General features: G+C 34.7%; 3 protein-coding genes across 3 annotated transcripts; 2 read left to right on the plus strand and 1 right to left on the minus strand.

The window, feature by feature from the left end:
- Nucleotides 1-930: 930 nt before the first annotated feature.
- LOC122290728 (protein YIPF7-like) lies at nt 931-1,914 on the plus strand. Its single transcript, XM_043098337.1, has one exon. The coding sequence runs from the start codon at nt 1,031-1,033 to the stop codon at nt 1,775-1,777; it is 747 nt and encodes a 248-aa protein (XP_042954271.1). The 5' UTR covers nt 931-1,030; the 3' UTR covers nt 1,778-1,914.
- A 3,190-nt stretch (nt 1,915-5,104) lies between these two features.
- On the plus strand, nt 5,105-7,156 carry LOC122290807 (iron-sulfur assembly protein IscA-like 3, mitochondrial). Its single transcript, XM_043098470.1, has 3 exons — nt 5,105-5,382; nt 5,813-5,930; nt 6,680-7,156. Exons 1-3 carry the CDS (start codon nt 5,109-5,111, stop codon nt 6,783-6,785), a joined length of 498 nt encoding a protein of 165 aa, XP_042954404.1. The 5' UTR covers nt 5,105-5,108; the 3' UTR covers nt 6,786-7,156.
- A 670-nt stretch (nt 7,157-7,826) lies between these two features.
- Nucleotides 7,827-10,695, minus strand: LOC122291731. The gene is made up of 2 exons (XM_043099657.1): nt 8,356-10,695; nt 7,827-8,271 (listed from the first exon to the last, which is right to left on the minus strand). The coding sequence occupies exons 1-2, from the start codon at nt 8,567-8,569 to the stop codon at nt 8,024-8,026; spliced, it is 462 nt and encodes a 153-aa protein (XP_042955591.1). The 5' UTR covers nt 8,570-10,695; the 3' UTR covers nt 7,827-8,023.
- Between the last annotated feature and the right edge of the window lie 154 nt (nt 10,696-10,849).

Below are 10,849 nucleotides of genomic sequence, written 5' to 3' on the forward strand. Positions count from 1 at the left end.
AAACATGTAATATATAGAAAATAAGTAAAATAATTTAATTAAATTAAAAATAAATAAAATAAATTTTTAAAAAAATCAAAAGAGAAAAATAAATATGATTTGTAAGAAATATGAGTAATAAAATTCATACTTAAATTGTTCTTTTATGTAAAATTAGAAATTCTATCTACAGTCTCTAACTGAAAACTGTATTTTTAAGTGGAATAATGATTTATATATATTTTAAATATATAAATTTTTTTTGAATTTTTTTTAAAAAATAAAACCTGATCATAAAAAAATATATATATAATTTTTTTTTAAACTCTTTATTTTACAAAGCACTTATAGGTGATTTACACATTTAAAATTTGTATTTAGCATGACGGTTATAAGGGATTTTGAATAAATCAAAATTTGTAGAAATTTTTTAGGTGACTTGAGTCTTGTAAGTTTTCTATGACATCCCCCGAACCATTATTTATACTTTAAAACCACATCTCAAAGTATTGAGTCAAATTCTTGAGCATTAAAATGTTTTAGTGTATTGTTTACTATTATAAATAAAATAACACATAAAAATAGTAATATGTAATAAATTTAAAAACAATATACGGATGTATAATTCAGTAGTTTATTTGTCACTTCGCCTTTTTTCTAGGATTGGTTTAATTTATTTTATTTTCATCTCATCTCATTTTATATAATTATTATAATTTTTTTAAAATTTTATATAAAATATAATAAGTAATTTAATTTTTTTAATTTTAAAATAAAATTAATATTATAAAATTATATTAGAATAATATTTTGTTTAAATTTTAACAAAATATTTTATTTTAATTTATTTAAATTGTGTAACTAAATAAAAATTTTAAATTATTTATTATTATTTTATATAAAAGTTTAGAAAAAATTATAAAAATTATATAATATTAGATGAGATATTTTGTGGTGCTTGCGATCCCCGAGATCGGAAAAATATAAGCGCAAAGGCATTCCACCTGCCCGAGAAACCCAATTCCTCAAAACCCAGATCCTTACCCCCGAAATGTCGAAGGAATTCAACGTCCCGCCCGTCATTTTCCCTTCCGGTGGAGACCCACCTGGAGGCCCAACATCCGCAGCCCTACGGCGCCCAACGCTGCCGTTTCAGCCACGCCCACCCGCAACGAACCCCATCCCTTTTCTGTCTTTCGACGTGGGCTCCGCCGCTCAATCTACCTCCTTCGCCGCCCCTCATCTCGGCCCAACAATCACCACCGCAAGCTCAAACTTCGACGAAGAACCTCCTCTTCTCGAAGAGCTCGGCATCAACACAAAGCAAATCTGGAGTAAAACGATTTCGATACTCAACCCGTTTCGCCCAAACCCGAATATCCACTCCGAGGCTGACCTCTCGGGTCCGTTCCTGTTCTTTTTAGCTTTCGGGCTTTTCCAACTGCTCGCCGGGAAGATACATTTCGGGATAATCCTCGGGTGGGCCACCATCTCTGCTGTTTTTTTGTACACAGTGTTCAACATGCTGGCCGGGCGGAACGGGAGCTTGGATTTGTACAGGTGCTTGAGTCTGGTTGGTTACTCTATGCTGCCGATGGTGATTCTATCGGCGCTCGCGCTGTTCGTGCCGCAAGGCGGTCCGGTCATTCTTGTTACGGCGGCAGCTTTCATTGCGTGGTCTACGCGGGTTTGTGCAAGGCTTTTGTTGGAGGCAGCGAGGTGGGATGAACACCCGGGTTTGGTTGCCTATGCTTGTTTCTTGATTTACATGTTGTTTTCGCTCTTGGTGATATTTTAAGTTGGATTGGGGTTGAAAATTGTTTTCTGGGTTTGTGCTTGCCAATTTGGAATTTCTTTCTATTGTGTTCGAATCCTAGATTGTTCAATATTATTATGAATGAGATGCAAAAGGCAAATTCTTTGTCGTTGTGTTTATGGTTGGCATGAGCGCTGGTGTTTAGGTTACCGCATGCCTTATCTGCAAGAAGATCCCCATCCAATGGAAGATAATGCAGAGATGAAAATTCAATATGACCTCGTATCTATGCAGATATCTTGCTCTTTCACTAGAATTAGTAGCCTGCTATTACATTTTGCGAGTGTGGATTCCCTTCCCTTGATATTAGTGAAACTAAAAGGAATTGGTCATTTCCTCAGGTAATTCACCAATTGGATAGGCGTTAGACTGCATGTTGATTCACAATTTTGAAGTGTGTGCGTGAAGCCCATTCTCTTTTGGATAATGATGCTCTGTGATTTTTGGTTACTTGTTGTATGTCCATAAGCACTAAGCTATAATGATGGTTAAGTTACTCTTGTATCGGTGACCTTGTCAATGTGTCTCTGTTTAGCTGTAGATTGAGTTCATATGCTGTGAGTGGGAGGAGTGTGTGCATGTACGTGTTTGTAAGAAAGGAGGGGTTTTATACGAGGTAGCGTGACTCTATGAAAGAGAGAGAGACAGCGTGTTAACGAGATAGTGTGGCATATCTCGACATTGACCGTGTGCTAAATACTGGTATTTACACTTTTGAACTGACTTATATTATCCATCTTAGGGATGAAAATTCACTATAATTGTTCAAAAGCACATTGGTTCTCCTCAATGCAAAAAATAATTCCTCGAATTTATGTGCCAAAGAGATTAGGAGTACATTCATGAAGGGATTAGTAGTACATGCCTCGAATAATGCAAGAACCATTGGACATCTTGGAGTGTCATTGATGTGATGGGATTGCGGGATGAACAGGGTGAAATTTGGGCTGGTGATGCTACCTGGATTTGCATTTGTTGAGGAATTGATGCCTTTAAACCTGAATGGTTTTGGTCACTATAGTATCTACTTGTTGGTAAATTTGCAGTGGATAACATGTTTTCCTTGAAGCAATACAGTCACCAATTTAAAACTTCAGATGCAACAGTTTGTTCTGTTGGATGCCATGTTTGGTGGCATAGGTCCATTTCATGTTTCTATAGTAGGAACTGTTGATGCTGCTTGGTAATGTTGGTGGAGGCTGAGTGGAGCGGTTGCTGTCGCTTGTTTTGATGATGAGGGGGTTTCTACTTCACATGTTGGTGACAGTGACATTTCTGCTACTAGTATAATTGAGTGTGCTTACGATTTCTGCATGCCATTCTTCAACATTTGTCGGTGGTGGTGGTGGTGATGGTGATGGTGATGATGATGATGCTGCTCCCTCGGTTGTGCACCCTTTCTGACCTGTTTTTTGTTTGCCGTAAAGAGATGAAACCTCCACGAAAGCCGATGCAATCCCTGAAGTGGGCATTGACTCAGAGCGCCAAAGCCAATTTGTAGAAACCTTTTTTTTTTATTTTTTTGGCCACAAATTTTTACTGCCTTTAGGGAGAAAGACATCTTAAATTTTTATTTGGGAAACCTTTAAACGAGCTTCTGCATGAGTGTTTATCTCGTCAGATTAAACCATCTAATTGGACATTAAATAAAAGAGGATTTACATCCTCACCTTCCAATGTATTTAAAATTGGAGATTGAGGGGATGGTCAGAGCCAGAGGATATGATAGACTTGATTGCTAAATGGGCTGCCGATGCTAAAATTGTTGGTCTTTTAAGGGCAATGTAGTACCCAACAGTTTTCTAATATGTTAGGACGTATATAACCTCCATATTTGTGTTATATTGTCCTTGATTTTATTAATCGATGTACTTTATTGATAATAAAAAATTGAATATAAATATACGAGAAATATCTCATCTGCAAAATAATTTTATAATATAAATTCACAAACTGACATGGTTAGTTTGGATTAAGGCTATAAATGAACCAGTCTGTTCGATAACCCGCTCAGCACTCGCTCGGCCATACTTGAATCGAACTCAACTTGTAAAAAAAAGCATGTTCATGAAAGTAGATATCCGCTCGATTTGTAAATGACACATACTCCACAAAACTCGACTCGACTTGATTAAGGATCGTTAAGGCCTGCTCGTTTATGCTCAAGTCGACTTGATTAAAATATTCATATATTGATAAATATATACATATACCTATATATATACATATATATGTATTAGCAAATAATATAAACATACCACTTTTATAATTAAATATATAATATGTAATCTAATTACCTATGTCTATATAGTGAATATACTTCATAGGTATATTTTATAATTTGTATAATAATTAGTTGGTAAAATTTCATGATTTCATATAATAATATATGGGAACCATATATGAAATAGATATATATTATCATATTAAGTATGTATTAATAATATAGATAGCCATATAATATATTGTTATTTTGGATAAATATTAACTAGTTAGATATTAATTAAAATTGTATAATTTAATAGAGGTTCTATTCGTTAGTTGTGTAAATTCAATATTAGATATTTTATTTATTTATTTATTTGATTTATTAATTATTAAATCTTATTCAAAAAATAAAAAAAATCAAAATAAATTGAGCTCGAGACGAACTCGAGTGAAGAATGAAGAGTTTAGCTTATCGAGTCGAGCTCAAGCAAAGAATAAAAAAATCTTAAACTCGAGTATTTTGAGTCGAGTCGAGCTCGGTAAGTCAAAAATCGGCTCGGCTCAATTACAGCCCTAGTTTGAATAGTGAGTTGAGTTAAGATGAAAGTTAAAAATTGAATAAAATATTATTTTTTTAATATTATTATTATTACTATATTTTGTATTGAAAGTTAGAAAAATTGTAATGATTAGATAAGATAAATTGAAATGAGTTAAAATCAGTCTAGTAACCAAACGCAACCTTAAATGTTAAATATTATATTGTAAAATTTTTTTACCATAAAATAGATTTGAACTATTTGATATATTATGTTAAGTTGCGTCAATTTATAGTAAATTTATAGCCTTTTTATAAATTTAGCACTTCTCTAAATATATAATCTATAATTTTCAATTAAACTTGCTTGCTGTCGAGTTCTTAAGTTTTATGTCCGTATTTTTTTTGAAGTACAGAAAATGGTTAAGAAATATCTATTTTTATTGCCAAAAATTATCTTTGGGTGTTCAAAATCAATTACGGTCGAGCGTCCACCACGCTCGTCGCTGGCGCGTGGCCGAAAATCTCTTCAGAAGAGCACTATTAATAGGCCATAAATGGCAAAAAATGTTAATTGGTACAAAAAAAAAAAAAGGGGGAAGAATAAACGGAGAGGTAGAAGACGACGAGAGAAGCGCAAAAATGGCAGCATCTTCATCTTCTTTATTGGCGAGATCGGCCGAGAAGGCCGGGCCGGCGCTCCGGCGCCAAGTCCTAGCCTTAACGGACACCGCCGCTGCTAGAATCAGGCAGCTGCTTGAGCATCGACAGCGCACTTTCCTCCGTCTCGGCGTCAAGGCTCGCGGCTGCAACGGCTTATCCTACACCCTCAATTACGCAGGTCGTCCTTCTCTATCCTAAACCCTCAATTTATTTTTTTTCAACTCCCCAAATATGTGAATTTGTAATCCATAAAATCCTTTCGAATGAAGTTCTATTCAGGTTCTAGTTGAAGCCTAATTTTTTTCCTCTTTTTTGAATTTCAATTTCCCTTAGAAAATTCAATTGAGTTCTACGCAAGTTCTTTGTTATTGGTTGAACTATGAATTAAGGCACATAAAGATTTAGGAAGAAAGCTACAGCAGTTTCGTTGATTCGAACTTTCTGTTTTCAATCTTTCATGTGATATATATATATATATATATATATATATATATATATATATATATATATATATATATATATATATATATTTCTTTTGAAGTATTTGAGAGATGCAATCCTTTGCGTAATATTACAGCTATTGACCTTTGGTGGATTTGTGTGTTCAGACGAGAAGGGGAAGTTCGATGAATTGGTTGATGACAAGGGTGTGAAGATACTGATTGATCCAAAGGCACTGATGCATGTAATAGGAACCAAGATGGATTTCGTAGATGACAAACTCAGGTACGGAGAGCATTCGGCACGGTTGTTCAAGTTCTATGGTAGTCCATACAGAACGCTAACTGAGTTATGCGTACTTACTAGTAATGAACACTTCTGATTTAGCGTCCGCGGTTTCCTTGAGCTGGTGTTGCATTCTTATTAATTACAATGTTCTAGATATTATTTTTTCCCCATTTAAGGAAAAATAAACATTACACTAAGAACATCGTGATCGTGTTTTGAGCACCGCATTATATGGATGGACTAATTGTTCTTTGAATCATGAGTTTTGGTACATTAGAATAGGTAATTTTATCAGTTTCCTATCTTATGGCCATAGAGAAGGTAGGAAAAATACGTGTTGATTCATCATTTGGTTTTTCTAATGATGATTATAATTTGGGATTCCTCACTTATAATGTTCTAAGATGTATTTCCACGAACAAAAGCACCAAAGTTCAACATGTTGAGGTTTTGTTGATTAGAAAATTTCTTCTATCCTCTTAGCGGCTAAAGTTCTTTCCGCTTTCCAGCATGCATGTGAATGAACGAAACGAATTAGTTGTCAGCCCTTGCATTAAAGTAGTGTCAAGCTTCATTTGGGAACTGGAAAATTTATGGCTGCCGGATAAATTTTTGGGACCTGTTCACGATTTTTGATTTTTTTTTTTTTTAATTTCCCATAACCAAAGTTTGTTCCTTTCCTGACTATTCTCTGTGAGCCTCCTTGTTCTTTAACTACTGTTTGGGGTTTCTCTTTTTTGATACAGATCTGAATTCATTTTCATTAATCCAAACTCTAAAGGACAGTGTGGTTGCGGAGAGTCTTTCATGACAACAAGTAGTGCAGAAGCTGCTAAGCGAGGAGGCAGCTAAAAGATTTTTACCTTTAGGAAATATGTTATATATTGCAAATCTGAAAATTAGAGATTACCATCAAAGCGTCGTTTGGAAGAAGAAAGGATCTCTGAGTGTAGCAGAGAGAGACAGTGATGTCAAACCAGAGCTTGTATGGTCTTTTCAGTGCACAATGCCCTCATGTCAAGTTTGAGTTCAGTGATAAGAACATCTTGAATGTACAAAGTTACACACTTTGTGCACAAGAGAGGAGATGATACTTTTCACTAAGGCTGTGCTTGCTTGTGGATATGTAGTTAATTCAGTCTTGCAGAGGACATTAAGTAGGCATATGTGGATGATCTCTTATTTTTCTTCATAGAAGTTGTTGCTTAAAACGTTTTTCTTTTTATCTTTTTCACATTTCTGTTTTTTCTTTCTTGGAGGCCGAAAGTCGTGAATATTTTTACATCCTTGCAATATAACGGGGCAAGTACTTTTATTTTGAATTAACATTATATGAACACCCGCAGCTTTCATACTTATCTACAGAAATTTGGGTTAGGAGTTCTTTGGATGTTATTGGAAGCTGAAATTCTTTGGACTTGTCCAACATTTTATTTCTATAAAAAGTGTAGCACCTGGGCATGGAGGAAGGAAGATCTTAGAGCTAATTTAAACACTTACGGTACGTTAGGATGAATGAACTCGGAAGAGAGGTTTCGGATTTGGCCCTTTAAAATTGTGATCTCTTGTTTGGTAAGATGAGATTTGGATTTTAATCATCAAAATCTTGTATTTCAAATTCCATTTATTCAAAAGGAATTTCAAATCATTCTAACAAATATGTTACGATGTCTTCAAATTCTTTCATTTCCAAATTTCATCCAAACAAAAAGTTTTAAAATCAAGAGATCCGAAGTTATGACATTTTTTTTAATATAAAATGAAAGTTTAAATTTAAATTCGTTTCTCCGAACGTAACCCTAGGAAGTTAAAGTTTAAATTCGTTTGTCCTTTGTCGAGATACAATTAATTGTATTTTTATATGCACAGATGCAAATTCATGCAGTGTCTGTAATAATGCATAGCAATACAAATATACCCATTTATTTATGGATACACTAAATTATCTACAGAAGTAAAAACAAAGTACAAAAGAAAAAACAAACACGGAGAGAGAGAGAGAGAGAGAGAGAGAGAGATCTAATTTATTGAAGAAGCAAAATTATTTCACCTAATGAGACCAATTTTCCGATGGTTCTACCAAAATAATCCTATCCGGAAATGTTGAAAGATTGCTGTTGTTGCTCCCTTATAACAACAATGGCCATTTGCATGGTTTCCAAAAGTTTTGCCACCTTAAGAATGCCATCTCCCATATCTTTATACCCCATAGTTCCACTCCATTGGCCTGTTCTCCCTAACCGGCTGCCTTCGTCTTGCTGGGGCTTGTACTTCTGAGCCTTCACCAACTTCATCATTGTTGACGACAACCTATTTTTCTCAGAACCTTTTAAGTCTTCTGCATTTGGAAAAATAGACACAACATGTTTATAGGTAGATGTGTAAGAGTAACAGCATTTGGTTTGGATAACAAATTACCCACCAAAAAAAGCTATGAAACTGTCTCGTTTCTCTTTAGTCCGAGATGAGAGGATTGGCAACTTTGTTGTTGCAGTGTTGTTTAGCTTTACAGCGTATGCGCCAGAGAAAACAAATGGCTTCACGCAAATTAAGCAACACATGGATTTTAGAGCCTCCACCGTTATGATCATCGAAAATTTGTCTATGACCTCAAAAAAAGAAAAGCCGAAGTTCATTCTCTAACCATAATCAATTGAATGCCTCTAATCTGTCCATCTTTCAAGTGTATTAATTATCATACATCAAATGACTTTTTCCAAGATTTCCAGGGCCTGCATTGAATGATCTCTTCTCTTACATTCAACTAAACCACCTTTCTCCTCTTAGGCTCTGGAGTCTCAACCAAGAACAAGAACTACGATAGAAAAATAAGAGTTACAGCTGTTACCAAATGCAGAATTCAATAAATTAGACACCATTTAAACTTTTAGAGGATATCAAGGCGATGACCCATGGTGAAGACAGGTGACTGGTAACACAAGCAGTAGTAGCCAGCAACAGCATCAAAACCCTTACCCCGGCGGCAGTCTTTTGTAACAAGGAATTTGTATTTCCATGTGCACCACCTCAACTGACATTATGAAAACTATAATTTTCCCAAACCACATATATAATCATAAAACTAAAATTTTCCCAGACCACATACAATCCTAGGACCAAGACGGCCGATCATGCCTCAACCACTCTGTAGTTGGTATGACCAGAATAAATAGACTTACAACCCACATATCTGCAACTAGAGCCACAACTGATGCCAGTCCTGTGACTTGTATAGATATTGCCAAAACCAACAGACGAGTGAGGAAATATACAGCAACATATAATACAAAGTAATTCGTCGAGAATTCACCAATAAAAGAAAAATCATAAAGAATTCCTCCTATAGCTTTAGAGTCAATCAGAACCAAAATATTAACTCACCAAGCTCAAATGATTTGTGCTCCTTTCTCGAATTTTATGTATCCCCAGTACTAGATCATTCTGCCCTCATAAGAGCTCTCCAAAACAATGTCATGCCCGTTAACAAGCAAATATTCTGCTGAAAAGAAAAAATGTTCTCATATATAGTTCACCGGGTGTATCTTTTTTTCTCCCTCTGGAACTTTTTTTTTTTTTTTATAAGTAATAAGAGATTTAATTGGAAACAAAAATATAGGCGAAGTCCATGTCTACAGGAAGTATACAAAAGAAAACAACTAAACACATTCTAGAATACGGAAAGTGACATCAGAAAATCATGAATGGAAGTTCTGTTATTCCCTAAAGCTGAAAACCAAAACAGCAAGGAATGTACAAAAAAGTTCCAAATTTGTTCTGGAGAATGCTCTTGGTAATTAAAGCTCCACTCATTCCTTTCCATCCAAATACACCAGACGATGGTCAGCATATCTCGTGCTATATCAACCACACATCTAAAAACCCAAACATTTAAACTTCTACAATCAAATAAAGAAATAAAAGAACACAGAAAGAAAGAAAGAAAAAGCAATCAACAAGATAATAATAACTTATAAAAAAAAAAAAAATCAACAAGATAGTAATAAATTCATTGATATTGAAATGCAAAGATACAATTGCCTCTGTCACGGTAAAGACAAATTTCTATTTCTGGTTCAGATCTTACTGCGTGGCTATGCAGCAAAGGCACAAAAATATTATGAAATAAACTCAGGAAAGTCAAACTTGGTGAGCTCTAGAGCACAGGACGAGACAGAAGAGAAGCATATCTAAGAAAGCCAACCAACAATTAGATTAATAAAAAGAAAGAATGAAACTAAAGGAAAAGAAAAAAGACAACAATGATATGGACAATTACTACAAAATATGAATAAAAAAATAAACAAACATACCTCGAGAGATTCCCTTTCTGAACCACAAGTATCAGTTTAAAAACGGGATTAAACAGTGAAGCAAATATCCAGTCTCCAAGATAAAGCAGCCCTAAAAAGGATCCCAGGAGGAATGCAACTCAATTGTAACAAAACTTTTGTTCAGTCCCACAAGATTCTCAGAACAACATGCTGGAGATATGAATTCTGGCAAGAATATAATATAGGGACTAAATCCATATTCGCGGCACATTTTTCTTAAGAAAAATACAGCAAACTTAAGTTTCTCCCTTAGGTACCAGTTAGTGCCTATCAAGCATAAGAAGTATTAATATCCAGCAGAAGTAGAATACTCCCAAACTGGTAACAAAAGTTTACAGCTTGTATTGAAAGAAAAAAACTACATGCTAAATTGCAATTTAGTTTTCGAAATAGCAATTAGATTGCTCGCCTAATAAAGGAACGACGTAACTATAATGAGGGCACATCCCATACCAATAAGTGTCTGAAGTTTTCACTTGCACACAGATTCCAATAAGCATTATAAAGTAAATGTGATGCAGTGAAGAAAGCATAAAGGCAAGATAAAACAGAAGGTAATGAAAGATAAACGTAAGTTGCAAAACT

The sequence above is a fragment of the Carya illinoinensis genome, chromosome 13 (assembly GCF_018687715.1).
Source record: "Carya illinoinensis cultivar Pawnee chromosome 13, C.illinoinensisPawnee_v1, whole genome shotgun sequence".
Lineage (NCBI taxonomy): Eukaryota > Viridiplantae > Streptophyta > Magnoliopsida > Fagales > Juglandaceae > Carya > Carya illinoinensis.

Coding starts and splice junctions, on each gene's coding strand:
- LOC122291731 (XM_043099657.1), bottom strand. CDS start 8,569: ATGAACTTCGGCTTTTCTTTTTTTGAGGTCATAGACAAATTTTCGATG. Junction 8,272..8,355: donor CAGTTTCATAGCTTTTTTTG/GTGGGTAATTTG, acceptor TTCCAAATGCAG/AAGACTTAAAAGGTTCTGAG.
- LOC122290807 (XM_043098470.1), top strand. CDS start 5,109: ATGTTAATTGGTACAAAAAAAAAAAAAGGGGGAAGAATAAACGGAGAG. Junction 5,383..5,812: donor CTACACCCTCAATTACGCAG/GTCGTCCTTCTC, acceptor TTGTGTGTTCAG/ACGAGAAGGGGAAGTTCGAT. Junction 5,931..6,679: donor TTCGTAGATGACAAACTCAG/GTACGGAGAGCA, acceptor TTTTTGATACAG/ATCTGAATTCATTTTCATTA.
- LOC122290728 (XM_043098337.1), top strand. CDS start 1,031: ATGTCGAAGGAATTCAACGTCCCGCCCGTCATTTTCCCTTCCGGTGGA.